This window comes from Papio anubis, chromosome 13, assembly GCF_008728515.1.
Source record: "Papio anubis isolate 15944 chromosome 13, Panubis1.0, whole genome shotgun sequence".
Lineage (NCBI taxonomy): Eukaryota > Metazoa > Chordata > Mammalia > Primates > Cercopithecidae > Papio > Papio anubis.
In genome coordinates this window covers 49,233,557-49,254,316 of record NC_044988.1, presented here as the reverse complement: position 1 = coordinate 49,254,316, position 20,760 = coordinate 49,233,557, and the positions used below count along the sequence as shown (strand labels likewise).

The 20,760-nt window shown below is 36.0% G+C and overlaps 1 protein-coding gene across 1 annotated transcript in view; it reads left to right on the top strand.

The window, feature by feature from the left end:
• The first annotated feature begins 295 nt into the window (after positions 1 to 295).
• Positions 296 to 20,760, top strand: part of MLLT3 (MLLT3 super elongation complex subunit) — a 282,499-nt gene continuing 262,034 nt past the window's right edge. The window contains 2 exon segments of the mRNA XM_017949830.3: positions 296 to 972; positions 975 to 1,236. Of these exon segments, the coding sequence (XP_017805319.1) occupies positions 727 to 972; positions 975 to 1,236 (508 nt within the window). The 5' untranslated portion in view covers positions 296 to 726.

Here is a 20,760-nt window from a genome sequence, read left to right as displayed (position 1 = left end):
AATAACTCAGCCATATTTCAGTCGCCGCTGCCGGGAGCTGCGGGCACAGTCCGGGGACGCGGCGAGCAGCCTCGGCGGCCGCACCTCCGCAAAGCGCCGCGGCCGCTACGATGGTGCGTTCTCCGCGGCGCGCGTGTGTGAGCCGGAGTGTGCGGGGCTGACAGCGGCGGGGCCGCACGCAACTTTGCCCCAGCGCCGGGGGGTGCTGAGCGCGAGCCGAGGCTCGGCGGCTGTCCGCCCGCCGCCCTGCCTTTCTGAATTTCATTTTTGAGGGGGAGGTGGGAGATACTTTGGAGCCACTTTGGCTCTTGAAAGTGTGTTGCGGGGTCTCGGTTCGACTGGCCTCGCCGATCGCCTGGGGCTTTTAGTTGGGGGGTGCGGGGTGCTTTAAGTTATGGATGCCTCGGTGTGTTTTCCTGCGGGCGTGTGTGTGTGTGTTTCAATGTGTGTGACGATGTCTCATTTTTGTTGTGCACGAACCCCGTGGCAAGAGCACGGGAGTTTGTGCCCATCAGCAGAGGCTGCCTGTAGTTTCCATTCCGCCTGGCACAGCGCTCCACACGCACGCACATACACACGTACACAAAGACTTCCTCGGCGTGTGCCTGTCGCCGCGGTACTTTCGGGGAGGGGGCTCGCCAGGAACCCTTCGGTCCCTCTGGGTCCCAGCCACCTACCCTTCCACGCCGGAAAACCGCCCCGGCATTGCCTTCTGATTTGTTTCCGATGCATTTGTTATCGTCCTTGTCGTGGCTCAGTGTGTTCTCCCTCTTTCCCCGACCCTTTTCCCGACTGGGGATAACATTCCGTTACAATCCTGTCCGATGTGGATGCGGGGCCCGGGGCGCCTGGGGCCGAGCCGGGCCGGCCGGGCGGGTATATTTGGGGGTGTGGGATGTGCGCGCCCACGCACGTGAAACGTGGATGCAGAGGGCACCGCCGTTTCCTTTTATGTGCGTTTCAAGAAGGAGGAAAAAAAATGTCAGGCGCAACGTTCACTGCCGAAACGTCGCCTTCCTGTTGTTCACGGCTGTCTCTCCTCCCCCTGCCCGCAGTGTGCCGTGCAGGTGAAGCTGGAGCTGGGGCACCGCGCCCAGGTGAGGAAAAAACCCACCGTGGAGGGCTTCACCCACGACTGGATGGTGTTCGTACGCGGCCCGGAGCACAGTAACATACAGCACTTTGTGGAGAAAGTCGTCTTCCACTTGCACGAAAGCTTTCCTAGGCCAAAAAGAGGTAGGGCTCGAATACAAAAGGGTCTTGATAAAAAATGTCTTTGCTTGGCGAGGAAACAATCGCTTGGCCCGGGCGGTCCCGCTGCCCCGCTCCCCGCCCCCCGCGCCGCGCTCGCCGGCGTAGCCTCGGGATCCGGGTGCGCGGCGCCGCGCGGGCCAGGTCCCGGCTCCCGCCTGCCCGCGCGCGCGCGACTTCGGCTTGGTGAAAGTCACCGCAGAGAAAGGACCGTCAGGTGTCGAGTGTTTATTCATCCCAAGCCAACCCTCACCAGTCCTCTGGGGTTAGCCGCGGGTTCTGTGGGGAAGGTGCAATTAGTTGTTGAGTTTGGAGATGTGGGGAATGGGGCTGGAGGGAATAAACACTTTGCGTGTGTGTGTGTGTGTGTGTGTGTGTGTGTGTCCTAGAGAAATTAAGATTTACCTGTGTTATTAGCAAAGAATGTATTGGATGTAGTTATTGTTCGGTCTTGGCAAGTCAGTTCTCTTTAGGGTCTTCTCTGCTTTCCTGTCTGTGTATGAGGCACCAGGTACCAGTTGCCATAGACTTTTCTTTTTGTGGCTTAGCCTCCGCCACACCCCACTCCAGTCTGGATTTTATGTTTACTTGGGGGGCTTACTCGTTCCTCCCTCCCACCCCCGCGTGGCACTTGACTGCTCCTTTGATTCTGAGCAACGTTACAAAGTGTCTGCCGGATGTGATCTGCAGGGAGACGGTTCTTGCAAAGGTCGAAGCTAAGTTTAAGAGGAACATTGTGGAGGAAGCCTTTTGCTTTAGTCCCTCCCCACCTTGGTTCTTAGCTTTGGAGTCTAGTTTGCATAATCCTAGTGGGCCTCTGCGGTCCCATTTTCCATAATGGGCAGGACAGTTTTGGAAAAAAGAAACGGAGTGTCATTTTGAAAGAAATTTGAAGAGGGTTTGAGAAATACCGATTTCTTTTCCCTTCAACCTCTGGAAAGCTAATGTGTGGTTGTTTTAGTTGGATTAGTGAAGGTAACAGTACAAATACAATAAGGTGCTTTGTTTGTGAGCAGGTTTATTTATCTAAGTCGACACAATGGTTAGTAGTTATCTTCCATTTGATCCGTAATCTTTATTGGCATCTAGAACTCCTGCCGTTTCTTAGAGTAACATCATAATAAATCCATTCCGCTTAGAGCTATGTGGAAATTATTGAACATTCTGGGGGCTGAATAAAGAAAGGAGAAATGCCGTGTGCCTTAGAGGTGGCAGGGGTTTGTATTGGTGCTTATTTTTGTTTCCAGGGCTCATGTAATGGGAAGTAGGATTGTGTTTTTTGGCTTTAGTGGTTTGGTTTATATCTCCTCCTGAAAACTTAAACAGTTGAATTTGATGGTCTTTGTTGGATGGTTAATAAACCAATCCAGTTTCTTATGGAGGGCTAGAAATATGCATGGCCTATAGGAAATAACATTTGAAATTTGTTAGCATTTTCTGTTAAAATATAGTCAGAGATTATTATATTTCATATTTCCTCCAAACTGGTAAGGATGAGCGATGTCAAGTTTCTGTCACTGATGAGGTTGATGTGATGCTTCTTGGAATCTCTCGCTCCCTTTCCATGTGTCTGTAGAGCAGAGGAGTTTAAACAAAAGAAACCACCTTCTAATATCCTTGGTACACATTATTACTACTACTTGGCTACAGTTTGCTTCAAGGTGAAATAAGCTTTTAAAAAGCAACATTTATTAGGAAAATTAACTCAGTTGGCAGAAGATGTAGCTCTTAAGGTAACTTTGTTTAGGCACCTTGACAATCAACAAATTGACATTATAAAATTAAAGATGATCAACCTCTATTTTACCATTGTTTTTCTGCTTCAGTGGATGTGTGTACTGATGTTACTTTTATTTCCCATACTTAACGATTTTCTGTCTAGCCTGAGGGAACATGAGGGTGCTGCTCACATAGGCCACACCTGGGAGTTGTTGCTAGGCGTGGTAAGCTGCTTGATAGCAGTGATGCCTTCTCAGAGGTCTCTGGTGAGAGATGTCTGCTTGTCGGTTGGACTCCTCAATTTTTATACTCAACTGTGGAGGTTCTCTATGCAGTCCATAAGCCATTGTTTTAAAATGTTTATTTTTGGATTTTTATTTGTATGCGTGCTTCCCATGATGTGACAAGTCCTGGGAAAAGTGCCAGCTTACATCGCCCAGGAGAGACCTTGTCATACTGTAATTACACATGATTCAGATTGCAAGAGAAGGTTTCTCTGTTCATTGGGAATAGTTAGTTGTAAGTTCAAGCAACACCAAACATGCCACTTAATCCTGGGACTTATTTTTTGGCTTATAAAGTCTTTCAAAATGATAAGAATATAGAATAAGAACGCCAGGAATTTCTATGTCTACTTCCAGTACCTTTTAGGGTGCTATGTTAGCTATCTTGTAGATCTGTAAGTGATAGAGTAAAATTCTACCAACTAGAAATTGGCAAAACTGCAAATATGAATTTGTGAGAAATCTGAGTTATAAGATCTTTAAAAGAAATGCTCATATTCTATAATAAATAAGCTGTGTTGGCTCTAGTGACAATCTGAATCACTTTCACTGTACACAGTAGCTGCTAAACAGATGAGCCTTAGGACTGAGGATGAACTGCTCAACCACAAAGATGAATGAGTCCTTAGTTTTGTAAATCTTTGGTTTGGAAAAGTGAATTGATTTTCAGGTTGATTTCCTTTACTTCACAGTAATATTAGAACTTGTAGGAGAAGAAATGATAGTATTTTTAACTTGTGGCCTAATAAGAATTATGTATACCATTTCAGAATTGAGCTAATTGGATTTGAATTAATGAGGTTTTACTCTGTGATAAATATGTGTGGGAGACCTTCAGTTTAAAACTACTGGCACTAAATCTTAGAAAAGAGATTTTGATGAAATGGTGAAGCCTGGAATGTCTATTAGCCATGACAAAACAGGTAGGCCAGAGTATGATGCATTTTTAAACTATCTACCTGCAAAAAAAGACAATCTTATTTATTAGTACCAAAGATTTGTACTAGTCTGATATGACTGAAATTAGTAGTCACATTTGAAACATTTCTTTTAAAATATTAATGTTTTTGTTTTTAGTATCATGTGAATTTGAACTTACTTTCCAGTTACAGCCATCCTTGCTATTGCAATTTGTTTCACAGACATTTATGATATGAAATCTATTGCTTATTATTTTATGGAAGCTAATTTGGCCACTGGTATGATTTGATAGCTTTTTATTTGTAGCCTTAGTCCTTTGAGTGGGCAGATAAAGCATAATAAATCCACTCTAACAATTTTCCTGTAAGTGTTAGAGCCCAGCTTTACTGCATAGTTTGATTTGTGTTAAATGGTCTTCTGAAATAATTTGGATAAGTTTTTATCAAGGTAACTAATATTTGAGGGCTTACTAGCTAAGAAGTTGTGTGCATCTGGTATATTTTCTCTTCTGAGTCATTTAAAAGATATAAGGAAGAAAAATGAAGATGGGTGACTATTGTGATACATTCAGTGAGTGTTATTTGTGTAGGGTCTGTATGAAATTTAGATGACCAGTGAGTACAGTTTTACTACTGTGCATTTTGAAGCACATAAAGTATAATTTTCCAAGGCACTTAAAAGCTGAATTGTTGGAGGAAATCTCATATTCTGTGGGCGAGAATGTAAATTGGGCAGGGGTATTTTGGAGAACATTGGCAAGGTCTATTAAGATTTTTAATGTTTATACTGTTTAGCCTAGCAAATTTACTTCTAGGAATTTTCTGACAAATATGTTCTCACAAGTACACAAAGATACAGCATGTTTCTTGTGACTGTTTTTGTAACAGTCAAAATTTGGAAGCAAGCCATATAGGGGCCCTCAACTAGATACAATTAAATGATGATAATCTGTAAAAAAAAGGTATATCTATTTGTAGATGCAGGAAGATCTTCAAGAAGAATTAAGTGAAATAAGGCAAGTCACTAAATCATTGTGATCTCATTTTTAAAAAAAGTTCTTATGCAGATAAGTATGTGTGTGTGTATACATGCATATGTCTATAAATAAGTAAATTTGTATTAGTGGGCATCAAACTCTTACCAGTAGTTTTCTTTAGTAGCTACTTATGGTGGTGGTGATGGGAGGTTATTTTTCTAGTATTTGATTTTTTTAAAAGTTAACTCTGTATATTTAAAACATTACAATGAGCACACATTACTTTTTAAAACTGAAAAAGAATAAAGAACCAATATATAGAATATTGTTTTAAAAATAGGGATTAGCATGTAGCTGTCTAAAAGTTAAAGATCTAAAAGTGATCTTTAATATCTTGAGTAGATACTGTTGCTTAAAGATGAAGAGAATTTGGGGTTAGTAATTACAGACTTGTATTCAAATGCTGGTTTAAGAGACTCCTTGTGTGGTTTTGGACAAGTTACTTCTGTATCTGTTTTCTCATTTGCATTATGGAAATGATGATAAAATAGAACTATTAAGTTGAGGTTGAAATATGAATCAACTGTTGTCAAATTTATTGGGCTTAAGACCTTTTACACTTACAAATTGAGGAACACAAAGAGTTGTTTTGTGTAAGTTATATCTATTAATTTTCCTGTATTAGAAATTAAAATAGAGACATTTAAAAGACATTATTAATTTGTTTAAAGGTAATAACTTATTACATGTTAACATATAAGTAAATTTTAATGAAAAATTAACATTTTCTTTAAAAACACTGACAAAAGGGACATTGTTTATTTTTCTTTTTTTTTTTTTTCCCCCTCAAATCTCTTTGTTTTAATAGAAGACACCTAGGTCCTCTTACCTGCTTCTCTTTTCAGTCTATTGTGTTATCACATGTGCTGGAGCCTCTGGAAAACTCTGCTGTACACTCATGAGAGAATGAGAATTGAAAAAGGCAAATAACTTCATAGATTTTATTATATATATAGTTTTGACGTCACCAATCACCTGAAAAGATCATAGGGATCCTGAGGTCCTAATTCTACACTCTGAGAACTGCTGGTAGAAAGTATTTGGCATACAATCTGGCACACATAAATTGCCCAATATATGGAAGCTGATTGTTATTATTGTTGCTAATAAAAATTTATTTAATGGAAACAGAAAAGGTAAATCTTCCAAGGTATTTGCCTCATTAAATTCCAGTGAATGATTACCTAACAATAGTTTTTTCAGAAAAGAAAAATTTAAACTTGGGTTTTTCTGGACATATTTTATAGTTACTGTCACTGTCCATTCTTTTTTTTTTTTTTTTTTTTTTGACAGGGTCTGGCCCTGTCACCCAGGCTGGGTTGTAATTGTGTCATTTCAGCTCATTGCAACCTCCACCTCCTGGACTCAAGCCATCTTCCCATCCCCTGGTCTCACGCCATCCTCCCATCTCCTGGTCTCAAGCCACTTCCCCAGTAGGTCAAACTACAGGCATGGACCACCATGCCTGGCAATTTGTGTGTGTGTGTGTTTTTTTGGTAGAGATGGGGTTTCACTGTGTTGTCCAGACTGGTCTCCAATTCCTCGGCCCAGGCAATCCACCAGCCTCGAATTCCCAAATTGCTGGGATTACAGGCATGAGCCATTGTGCTGGGCCTATCACTGTCCATTCTATGATGCATTACCTGAATTATACAGAAGTCTTTTATATTCATTATTGTAGGTGCCCCTCTGTAGAACTACCTATCTTTGTGAAGTAGGCCAGGCAGAGATATCACTTGGTTTGATAATTTTGCCTTAAAGGTCCTTTGTTCCTTCTCTTGGTTCTTTGAAGTTTCTTTCCCATGGGTCTTCCATGGACCAATCTTGGCCTGTTTCTTGCCTTTCTAGTCATTTATTACAGGTAATCCCCACTACTTAACATCACTTTTATAGTTCTAAGATATATAACTTTTCTTGTTTTGAATCTTCAAAAGAGATGTTATAGAAGTTGGGAAATTACATGGCACAATTGTAGCTTTTGTGAAGAACCTTGTTCATTTTTTTAAACAAATGAAATGTGTTTTTCTAATTTATAAATATTTGTTCATTGTAGAAAAGTCAAAACATAGAGAAGTTATCTGAAATTTTCATATATAACCATAGTTAATATTTGTTAGACATCTTTATATATATACACATACACATCAGTATTAACTATTAACATTGATTCATTCAACAACTGTGTGTGTGTGTTTTTTAGCTCCTACTATGCGTGTGTGTGCCTGCCTGCCTCCCTCCCTCCCTCACTCCCTCTCTCCCTCCTTCCTTTCCTTCCTTCTTTCTTTCATTTTGGGACAGAGTTTCCCTCTTGTCACCTAGGCTGGAGTGCAATGGCATGATCTTGGCTCACTGCAACCTTTGCCTCCTGGGTTCAAGTAATTCTCCTGCCTCAGCCTCCTAAGTAGCTGGGATTATAGGCATGCGCCACCACGCCTGGCTAATTTTGTATTTTTAGTAGAGATGGGGTTTCACCATGTTGGCCAGGCTGGTCTCGAACTCCTGACCTCAGGTGATCCTCCCGCCTTTACCTCCCAAAGTGCTGAGATTACAGGCATGCGCCACCGCACCTGGCCCTAGCACCCTTCTTAGAGCTGGAGATAAAGCACAGAGGAACATTCCTACCCTTGTGGCATATCATCTTTTAAAATTGTTGGATTTTTCTGGCATGACATTGTATATGGCTTTATTATGCTTCATTTGGATTGTTCCCAGTTTTGATTTGTTATGAATAATGCTGTGATGGACATCTTTGGCATTCATTTTGATGGTTTTTCTAATAATTTACTTACGTTAAATTTCTAGAAGGGAAGTAGTGGAGTTAAAAGGTATACAGAGTTAAAATTTTGTTATATATTACCAAACTTTCTTCCAAAAAGATTGTCCCAGTTTATATTTCCTCAGGCATATGAACTAGAAATTAACAGCTTAAAAAAAATCTTTGCCAATCTGTATAGAAAAATGACCTCATTTTGGTTTGCATTTATATGATTAGCAGTGCCACATAACTTTCCTTATGTATTTATTTACCATTTGTCTTTTGTGATGTGCCTTTTTTGCCCTTTGTAGTCTATGGCTGCTTTTTTTAATTAAAAAAAAAAAAAAGGCATGGGGAAATGCAGAGAATGATATAACAAACATTCAAATCCCCACTACCAAGAATGAGTAAATGTTTACATATTATCATATTTGATTCCTTGTTTGGATTCTGGAGAATTAACTATTAGAGATGCAGCTAATGTTTTAAAATGCTTCCCAGCCTTTTCTTCCAACCCTTCTGCCTTTCTTCCATTCTATTTATCTTGCACATTTATATTGCTTACAAATAATAATGTATTGTGTCTTAAAATCAACATGAAGAGGATCATGCTAGTGAATCTTTTTTTTCAATTGAGATATAATTCACATGCAAAATTCACCCTTTTAAAGGGTGCAAGTCTGTGGTTTTTAGTATATTTGTAAGGTTGTATAACCATTGCCATTATTTAATACCAGAATATTTTTATGAGTGAATACATTTTCATCTTGCTTTTTTCACCTGCTCAATTATGTTTCTGAACCTATCCACATTTCAAAGAGCCATGTCATTCTCTTCAATTTCCTCTGCTTAGTATTTCATCATGGGAATATATTATATACCTTACTTTTCTGTTTTCCTATTAAGAAATAAATAGGTCATTTTCTGTTCTGTGCAGTGAGCATCTTTGTGCATGTTACCTTGTGCAGATGAACAAGGGTTTGGACATAGGCCTAGATTTTGAGTTACTGAGTTGTGGGCATGTGTGTCTTCATTTGTACTAGCTGTTGTCAGATTGCTCTAAAAAGTGGTTGTGACAGTTTATACTTTGTCAAGAAAATGAGTACCATTTTTCTTCTATATCTTTGCCAATTTTGGCTATTTTAATATTTCCTATTTTTCAGAGTTGAAATTTGGTATCTTTTTGTTTTCATTTACATTTCTCTAGTTCCTGGTAGGATTGAGCATTTTATATGTATTTATTGACTATTTTGATTTCCTCTTTATTGACTTCTTTTTATATCTTTTTTCTTAAAACAGGGATTGGGATGTTTGTCATTTTCTTGTTTGTAGGATGTTCTTCCTTTGTTATTTGTGTTGAAAATATCTTGCCTCATTTTTTTTTTTAATCTTGATTTATGGTATCTTTTCACCATATGCAAGCTTTTAATTTTGTCAGATTGATGTGCTTTATTTTGTTTTGTTTTCCTCTCTGGGCTTAGGGTCTTATTAGTAATGTGCTTACCCAAAAGGCATTATATATGTAGGATACAGTGGAAGACTGAGGGAGATACAAATAAGAGTAAGAGGAGGTCCCTGCCTTCAATGTGCTTGTATCTTTTTAGAGCTGGAAAGGACACTTGAGATTCTTCATCTTCAATTACCCTTTCGTTTTACTTTTAATCAGAAGCCTAGAAATGTAGAGCGATCTTATATGTAGACACAATGAGTCACAAGTATGCCTGTGCAAAGATAACTAGTAATAAATGGTGGTCAATGTTTACTTTTAAAACATTGAGTAATTATTCACTTATATTAGCAGACAAATGTTCAGCAATAGCTGCTTTTGTAGACATGATCTAGGATTTAATTAAATAGTGGTCACCATGGTAGATGCTGTTTAAAAGGAAAAAGTTCTATAGCTACTTTCAGACAAAATCAAATTCTCTATATAAATTAAAGTTTTCCTTTGAGATTAAATCTTTAGAAAAAATTGTTGCTGAGTGGTAGTTATCTCCTGATATTTTGTCCCCAACTCACCCAGTGGTAAGAATTGCAATTACATGAAGGATGCAGAGTGTTGTTTTAAGAAGTAATGTTGCATGCCTTAATCCTTTCAACTTAAGTGTGATAAGTTTGCAGTGGTTGAAGACTGAAGAAGGCTATTACGATAGAACTTCTAAAAAGATAAGGCTAGCATTTGGGTGTTACTTAGTTGGTATGTAGCAGTTAACAATTAACTTTTTGGATAAAATCAAGTCACCATTTTTTATTAAAGAAAATTATGGCTTATCTTTAAAATAATGTTTGTTAGTGATTATAAAGATGATTAGTTACATTTAATTGGAGTTATTACACATATTAGAAGGTTGATATTCTCAGAGCCAAGTAAATTTTTTCTATTTTAAAATACTTGATTTTATCAAAACTAGATTTGTTTTCTTTGTTCCCTTCCAATAGAAATTATCAGTTATTTCCTCATCGATACCAGGCGAAATTCTCTGTTTGTGTATATTGATTTTTAAAAGCAAAATATATATTAACAGTTTCCTGAAGTATTAATAATAATAGCAGTGGCGTGGAGAGTAGGGAGGTAATTTGCCTCTCAATGTTTTCAGATATAAATTTAGTCTGAATGATGCCTTTTCATTTTTGCAGATAGGTTTTTATGTCCAATTTCCCCTGCCACCTTCCAAGGATGGTACTGGGGATAGCATACTGTCTGATTATTCCAGGTATCTATTCATTTGATAAACATATAAAACGCTTTGGGTGTTTAAAAACAGAGTTCATTGTAGACTTTATGTAATCTTTACCCTTTACCCCAAATACTTCATTAATATGAATAATGAAAGCAAAATAATGAAAGCCTTTTTTTGTATCAAAGAAACATTCTTCTATTTCACATAGTATTTTCCTTCATTTTATTTATTTCTCTGCTTTTCTATAATAAGCAGCTGTTTTATAGAGGTTCAGTGAAAAATGGGGGGTTTGGGCTGTTGAGATTTAGTTGCATTTAGCGGAATAGGTTATTTGAAAATGTTGACACGGTTCAAGATTGTCTGATGCTTGTTGTATGACTCTTTCTCTGTTTGCACAGAAATAGTAACTAGTGGGTTGGAAGCTAACTTTTCTCATTTTAGGGGCACCAAAGCAGCACGTGTTATGCATTACATACTTTCATCAGTCCAACACTCCCCTCTCTTTGTATATGTTATCTCTTCTTCCTCCTGTGTTGCATTAGAGTTACACATCAGAGAGGATGGGACCTATGTTATCACTGTAGATACCACTTATAGCTTCATCAATGTGATATCTTGACACTGGAAGTTTTTGGCAACCATATAAAGGCAGGTATTGCAAGTCAGAAAAAGGGTTTCAGAATCCCTGACTTTACCTTCCACTCCTGGAAGTTATAAATTATTACTCAGATTTCTGAAACTCATTTCTTCTGCACCTCTAATAATTGACTTTGTGTAAATGGAACCACCACTTGAATTTAGCAGGAAACATTGTTTCTGCTGAGAATCACATTTTCTAGAGTGTGTTCTAGCATTTGTAATAGCCAAAAATGATTTTTTCTCTTTTCTCTTTTTTCCCTTATTTTTTCTTCACTTACTTTGGATGCTTAAAAAGAAAAACTAGACACAAACTTGAAGGACTTGGCCAGCTCTGTCATTTTTTTTACTACCTAATCCACGAAATAACAACCAGCCTTTTAACTTTAAAAATAAGAGTCTAATGTATTCCAGTAACTGGTAGGAGCAGTATTTAGCAGTGCGGCAGGAAAGGCCCTGGCCTGAGAGGTAGAAAGGATGTGTTTGGACTGAATAAACTGTGTGGGCTTTGGCAGCTCTGAAAATACTGTTTTTCCTTGAGTTTTAAAAAGGATAAATTCTGCAATTGTCATTGATCTAGTGTTTTTATAACAATGAAATAATAACTACCCTTTATTAAATAGCTATATTGGTTATCATGCTAGACAATAGACGTGGTGTATTTAATTTCTCACTCTTCCTAAGTAGTAGTTTGGAGAATGATATTTTTGAGAAAATAAAATATCGATATATGAACATCAGTGTATTGAAATTTTATCTTTTCTTATGATGAATGGACAGTGAAATGGGTGAAAGACTTGCTGCAGTAATAGGGAAGTAGAAGATAACATGAGTAATTCACCAAATAAGAGATTAAGTTACACTTGTAAAAGTTATTAATTTCTGATCATATTGTGCCATTCACCTCAACCGTCAACTACTTGTAGGTTGGAGCATTTCAGGAACTCAGAAGACCACCCAGTGTTGATAGGAAACTTCTTCCTCAAACATGGCTCTTGACCATGCCATTAGATCTGTGGATTTCTTATGCTTTTTTGTCTTTTAAATAAAATAGACCTTGAAATTTTGTCACTTAATTTGCTTTTCTGAAGTATCACTTACCAGATATTAGTTGTGATTATATTATCAATAGAATAATATTAGAGGACTGCCTATGTAAGCTAATTGAGGACTGTCCATATTATCATGTAAACAGGTTAGAAGAAAGTATATGAAATCTTTAATCATCCAACATACTTGTATACATACATATAAGAATAAATAGGGTTTTTCTATTTAATAATTCAAATGCTCAATTGAAGTTGTTCTGAAAAGCAAGTACCTTTCCACTCTTCAGTTGTAACATGCTATATAACTTTTAGGACAAAGAAAAAAATAATTCTAGTTAGCATTCCAATTCTATAAAGGAAATTGTCAAGCAGTTGATTAGAGCCAATAATTTAATTTATCCAAAAATACACAAATGCAGACATTTAAAATAGAGCTGCAAATAAATAGGAATTTTCTTATGTTGTAAAGGCTACATAAGAGCTTATAGTTAATGCTTCTTGACAGAGTATCTTTTTTAGGTTAACATAATTGATTTAGTTCATTTTCTGTATTAGAGTGGCTAGATTTGTTCATCTTTACCCCACCTTTTGAGACGCATGTGACAGATAAAAATACATCACTGAAAAGATGGGAAGAAATGCTATCACAAAATATTAATGTAAGTGATTTCTGGGAGGTGGGATATCAGGAACTTCCTACTGTTGTCAGTAAAATTTGTTGACTTTTTCAAGTTTCCTTGAATGACTCATATTATGTGAAAGTAAGACTAGTATTTAAATGTATATATGGGCACATTTACAATAGGATTTTTAGTTTTTTCTAAAAGTAATCTGGAACGTGATTAAGACTGTTTTTCCCAAGAAACATTTTCAAATTTTGTTATTTGACATTTTTGCCACCTTGTGGTTTTGAGTCTTTTCCTTTAATGTTACTATGAGTATTTGCACAATGTTTCATAAGTTGATCGTAAGCTTTAAATGGAGACATGTAGATAATGTTCTTACCTTTCTTAACATTTTGTATTGAAGTTATACAAGTAATGAGATTAACCTGATTTATAAATGTGTATTCATATAGGATAGTCTTGGTAACAGAAAGATACCATGTGTATTATATCAGTACAGTATACATTTTTGGAGTAGTAAAGAATGTTTTTGAAAAGTTCTGGTCTTTTTTTCCTGTGGAGTTTTGATAACTTTGATAATTAATATGTCTATCTTGCTGTGTAGTGTTAAAAATTTTTCTAGAGCCTACATCTGACTTTAAAAATCAGGTACAAATAAAAAGGCTCATCATGTTGTTTAGATATATGGCGATTATATTGAAGAATAAATAGTATTGATAATTGGAAATAAAAGACTCATTTCCAGTTTCTGCATCTTTTTATATAATTTGGAAGTTAGATATGAACTTTTAAGAAATAAAAAGTACCAAAACAAGTACCAAACATAAGGCATAGAGAAAAAAAAGATTTGGGGCAGAGAAAGAAGTGGTCCTTTTTGGATGGAGAATTCATACATAATTCCATAAATACAAACTATTTTGATACTAAGATGATTTTATTAATATTTCATATATAAGCTGCAAAAATATCTAGAGGTTTTTACAAAGGGAAATTAGTACATAATTTCATGTTTTATGTACAATGCAGATTGATATGAATATTCCTTAAACATAACTAAAAATGATTTCTGCAAAATGAGGAGGTTAATTTTAGTTGTCTCCAAGGTCTCTCTGCAATCTAAAATTTATCTAAATAAGTCCATGATTTTATAATCTGTGAGAAAACACATTTGCATTTTGACATTAAACTTTAAAAGTGTGCTGTGCACTAATGCATAGCAAAGCTATATGTCAAATAAAAATAAGGGCGTTTCCCTTTAGTAGTAGATAATTTTACAAAATCCATACATTCCAATTAGATTAACTCTACCTTAGAATGTTTATGAAATGTAAACATTGATGTTTGTGATCTGGGTATTTCTTATTAGCTGCTTGAATACAATTGCAACTTCAAATTCTATTTGCTAGCATTTGGAATAAGATTATATTCCATGAACTTAATTTAGTTCTGCTGACAAATTTCTACTTAACTATGTCTATTCCTTTTGAGAGAATTCTGAGAGAATTCTAAATGTGATTTATAATGGCCTGGAATCCTTTCTTCAGGATTAAGGTATGTACAAGAATGACGAAAATGTACTCTTTGGCACGGTGACTACAGATGGCAATATTTATTTGCTACTTTTATTAGTAAATTGATTTATATAAATGTCTTAACTGCAAAAATAAAATAATAGTTTTAAAATTAAATAATTGTTTTAAAACTTGTTATAACCAAATACCCCAGAGACCAAGTTGAGGAGTGGAGAGTTTGAGCAATACGAAGGCCTGGTTTGAGTATTGCAAAGAGATTCCAAATTGGCACCAAATGAAATAAAAATACTCATAAAATTTTGTTATAGGACAGACAAAACTATGGTAGATGACGATAGTGTACAAATGGCCCTTATTTGGAGCATATGGAGTGGGAGCATATTTTTGCAGTGAAAGAGGAACCAGAGGACAAGGTGTTCTCTACTTGTAGGCTTGTAAAGACCTCTGAGTTTTCTTTATGTTATTGTAGAAAGACATTATTTTTGCTTTGGCGTGCTTAAAACTAAAGGGCAAATGATCCAAAAGAATAATCTTGAAATTCAATAGCAAGAGAACTACTTGACATTGTGGGCTGGAGGCCAGCAAACGTGGGGCTTTCATTGAATGCGTGGGAAATGGGGCAGGCCTGGAATTTAAAGAGACAGGGTGCAGTACCCTAGAAAAGAAAAGCCCTCCTGTATGATTTGCTTACTTGGAGAAAAAAAATAGACTTAAAGTTTTCTCTAAAGGATCTTTATTGGATCAACTATTTAAGGCATTGAAAGACACTGAGTGAATTTTTCCTAACTCCACCTCCCACACTCCCTAGCCATCTTCTCTTGTCTGAAATTGGTGCAGAGTAAAATTGTTTATAACAGAGCAGAAGCAGCTTTTCAAATAAAAGTACTTTGTAGCCTGTTCAAATGGAGTATAATGTAATTCTCTCTGAAATTGAGCACTTATTACTTTGTTTATGTAGCTGTTTTAAAAGTACGGGTGGGTGAAGGGGGTACAGCAGGAACCTCTGCTTTAGAAATTACTGTTTTTTTCTGAGTTTTCCTCCCCCATCCACTCATGAATCCCTCTTCACCCCTCCCCCACCTCCCGCAATCCCTCAATAAAATAGTATTTAAAAGACTTGAATAACCAGTCCTATGTACCAGCTTCTTGCTGGAGGCAATAATGTTGTACTATTTTCAATGGGTGGTCTTGAATCTCCATGGGAGATTTTACAGGCAGTGGGCTTCAAGACCCACTAAGTGTATTATATGAACATAACCAGCTAAATTTCCCAGCCATAGATAATACGCAGGGATAGTTTTACATTATTGAATTCTCATCATTAATTACTTGCAAACTGATTAATTTTATTTGAAGAAGTTATGGTTTAAGTCCTTAAAGTGAAACATATTAACCCAGCATTTGGGAGTTACTTTTTAAAACCAGTAAGCCATTTGTGTGTCAATTTAGGAATATCCATTTGTGCATGTACTTTAATTATTAAATTTTAAGTAATTTGTACTCCTTTACAAAACCAACACTTAGTAATTGTCTTCAAATGCTTAATAGTTGAAGTGAGATTTCTTCTACTTAAGATAGTATAAAATGATGATATAGGACTCATAATCAGAAAGTATATTTGATATATTTATAATCAATTAGTATCTCTTACCTGTGGCGTATAGTATAAATGTTATACTAGCTTAAAATCTAACTAAAATTGTTCTGGGCCAAACCTTTGTGGAAGTAAACATGATTGGAATTATGTTAAATAGTGGATTAAAATTGCTCTTTAGGCAAATTACTTGAGTAAGACAATAGATTTACATATGCATCATAAATATTGAAATGGGGAATGTTGTCATAAATATCGAAATGGGGAATGTTGTAGTCATACCTATTCCAACATAACTTAGTTTGAAATTATCTTGCAGCTTCTTTCTAGTATGAACCCGTGGTTATTAACTAGAGTAATAAACATAACTTTGTTGGGTCATTTATTTAAATTACTTTGTTTCCCTTATTCACATTCTTCAGAAACTTGGTTTATAAATAAATAAATATTTATAAGTCCCGATTAGCTAGATGTCTGAAATACCTGTTTTCCTCAGGCTAAGTAAAAAAGAATGTAGGAATAGATACATTGATAGTAACCGGATGATGATATGTAATGAGAGAGCTATTTTTGGTTTATTTTGAACAGTGTAAGTAGTTTTTGGTAGGAAATTGTAATCCTTGAGGAATTGAGTTTGTTTCTTTTATAAAAATCATTATACAGTTGTTTTAGGTCTTATATAAAATGGTATAAATCCTGCAGTTTTCTTCACTGAAAGAATCAAACATCTGTGGCTCAACAGTTTACAGCAATGACTAACCGTTTGCCTTTTATTTTTTAGCTTAATATGTTCTTGAATAGCTAAAAAATTTTCCAGTAGTTTTTATAAGTGAGTTTAAAGAAGTGATAGCCATCTGAAGTTTTATCTTGTGTAGCCAGTATTTAAAAGTTATTAAGATTATCTACACACAAAAAAGATACAACTTACTTCTGGCCATATATGTGAATAAAAGTTTAACATTGTTAAAAATTAGCTTGTCAAGTAAACGTACTGACTGAGGCATAATTTTGTTTTCGTTATCCATTCCGTTGGCTGAAAATGAAATAGAAACGATCTGGTTACTAAAGACCAGTGCTGCATTGGATCACTTCCTTGAGCTTTTGCTATGATCGTTAAAGGCAAAGTTAGACAGCTGCTGTAGATTTTGCCAGTGGCCTCACAAAATAAATTGTTTAACCCTATTAGTTTCAGACACTATCATTTCTACTTTGCAGATATGCTAGCTGTGTTCGATATGAATCTATATGACTATGATTTGAATTTCTGATTTACAGGAAGGTAGTATAGCAGAAAATGAGTAATTTTAACATGATATTTTCATGTCTTGGAATATAACAAATCTCAACATTTTTGCTTATATTGGTTCATATTTAAAAACTTCAACTTAGACTCTTTAAAGTTAGACTCTTTTTTTTGTATCTGAAGACTTTTAGAAAACTGTGAAAATTGAGTTTGACTTATAATCCTTGGTAATTGGATATTTAAATGTCCTTTTTTAGGCTTGAAGTTCAGAGGAAATACTAACTCATTGACTTTAAAATCTCATCTTGGATAAGCGTAGAGTTAGAACGACACCATGTATTCCTGGAATTGATGTTGTAATGTTAAAAATACCAACAAAATTTCAACAATGTTGGGTCCTTCTGTATAATGTGTTTGCATTATTGCTATAGGTTTAAAGGGCAGGGAAATACTTTATTGTTAAGTCTGAAGAGGGCAAGATTTTGAAACCCACTGCTATGTGATTAAATCAGTGTGTTTGCCCTGAGGCTTCAGCCATTCAATCTGAATTCATAGTATGAAATTTTGGATACCTTCTGTGTTTGAAAATAATACTTCTTAAACAATTTAAAGACTGCCTTTGCCTATTCACATGAAAACTATTGAGGCAAATTACCAGGGTTAAGATTTTCATGTAATCAAGACTCTGAAGATACATTTCAGTATTTTAAAGAGAAGGTTCACAGCCACTGTACATAAAATTTTACTGGGCTTTTCATTAATCTAAAATAACTGGTCTATAAGTACTTTATCAGTGAAAACTGCTCAGCATGTAAAATGAGGAGTAGAAGAGCACAAAGGCTTCCTGCAAATTAAGGGCACAATGAGTACTAACGGACTTTCCAGCCATCTCCAGCTGTGAGATTATTATAGTTTTTGCAAACCCTTTTCTCTCAAAACTAAATCAAGAATGGTAGAGTCCTGATAAAAAGAAGTGTAGAAAAGCCTAACTAATCCTTGGATGAGTTACTTCAAACGTGCCAAAATAGAATAAAATCAGTTAATAGCATAGATTAAAGGTTACTTTTAATGCATTTTTATCACTCACATTGAGAATTTTGTTGTATGTTAATGCATTTGGCCTTAGTTAACAAAATTCAGAGGAGAAAACATAATTAAATTTGAGAGATTACATAACCACATTGTTTTGAGGAAATTTAGTACCAAGTTTTGGGTGCCAGATTTGACCTAAGAGGTAAAAGTGGTGTTCTTGAGATCAGAGCCATAAACAGGTGGCTCCAAGTTTTTGGGTTATAATTAGAAGGCTCACCTATATTCTTATAAGAGTTGACTTATTATATAGATTTTTAAAAAACAATGTGGCTATGTGTCTTTGGATAAATATGTCCAAGTGGTTTCTTCGATAAGATTATAGAAGACTGCCGAAATCAGATCTGGATTAATGTTTCAAAAGTGCTTGATTCTTGCTAATGGTAAAGAGAAAGTGAGGAGGAGAAATTAGAGGCAGATTTTGGGTGCAAAGATAGTCTTTGTTTTTATGTATATGTCTAAAAATGATCTTTCATATATAGAGGGAGACTATACCATGTCTACTTTTAATTCAGAGCCACATATTAGCCAACTACTTAATTTGTGGAATTATGGCATATTATGATAAAGCTGCCAAAAATATTGGGTTAAGGAAAAATTTATTTGGCATGATGCCATTGGCAGGAGGAATTGAAAAGTGACGTGTCTTTCTCTTTTTAGGTGGAGATGTATAAATATATGTGTGGATATGCTGTGTGTATGTATGTATATATCAAACTTAATAAAACATTGTTACTAGAGCCTGGCAGTAGGAGATTTGATAATCATGTTACGTTTGCCACTCCTCCAAGATGCCAAATTGTAAGTGTCTCTATCAGGATTTAACGTTTACTTCCTTGTAATAAATGTATTGCTTTTGCAGTGGGGTAACAGGAAATAGTCTGTCACTCCTGAGCACATGCATGTGCTATATGTGTTAGGTATTTGTGTGTGTGTGCGCCCATCCCACATATCCCATATACAAATGTAGATTTTTTTTATAAGCCATGTGAGAGTAAAGTTCTGTTAATTTATAGTCAAAACATAATTTGCGCATACATACAATTCCTTTATTGAAATTCTGACCACATTTAACTTTATTGAAAGCTTCTAGCTTGAATGAGTTTTGCTACATTGAATAATTACTATGCTGTATAGTTATTTATGTGCTTAAGAAGCTGAACTTTCATTCCATCCCAGTAAGTTCCCATGGGATAAGTTATTTTAGTAAATCAGAAAATTTTTCTGAAAGCAAAGTAATTCTTAATTTTTGGAGGCTTGAAAATGGAGAAAATAGCCATACGAGTTAGGGGGAAGAAATTCTCATTGATTCATTTCGCTACAATTAATTTAAAATACTTGTACTCTGAAATTATCGTGAGGGGGAAAACCCCACCAAAATGCTGCTGAATTGTTTTACTTCTGGGATTCTATCTTTGTGTGTTTATAGGAGTGGGAACATTTTATCTTCTGTGTTTCTGTTGAGGTTGTTTTTCAGCAGTGCCCCAAGAAAAGTCCTGGAGTCTAGCTTTGAAGCCCTGTGGACAAGCTGGATATCAAAGAGCCAGAGGAATTCGGCAGTAATTGTTTTATGACTGGCCAGAAATCAGACCTATTTGTATAGGTAGCACACAAAATAGCTGTGATTTGACAATTTGGTGCTATTTATACCTACCATAAAAAGAGAAAAGAAAAAGTTAAAGGGATATTTTGGAAACAGGAACTAAGCTGTAAATGCAAATTGCTTCATTTTCTCAAAGGAACAAAAAGAGAAAGGGTTTAGGAAGTTTTTATTGAAGCTACATTATTGAGGATCTGTCTGCTTTCAGGACACTCAATATTGTACTCACATTGAAACTACACTTTTTTCTGTTTGCAGTTTTTTCCCTATTCCCATCTGACTAAAATTATTTTTGTGGAGCAAAAGAAACTCTGGTGGAGGAGGGATAGTGGAGTCACAAAGTTTCCAACTCTATCTTAGTAGACATTTACAGTTTCATATTGCTGTTGTTATTTAGCTTGGGGTAAGAACAGTCTGCTGTTGCTACAGCTAAGTATTTTTCCATATAAAAGTTGCAGATCATTTATTATAGTGAAGTGTGAGGCTTTGCTAGGTAAGTTTTCATGTCTTTTTTTTAGAAACATGCAGAATAAACTTTCTACTTTCTATGACTATTTTTGATCTGGAAGCCAGAGACATCTTTTTGAATACAAAATGCCTTAGTTATTTGTTCCTCTCACCTGGAGAATATTCTGAACTAAAGGTGGGCAGTGTATCATGGTATGTCTGTACTTCAATGGGTAGCCCAAAGTGAAGTTTGACTGTTTCCAGAATGTCATTCTGACCTTTTGAGGTTGTCAAATG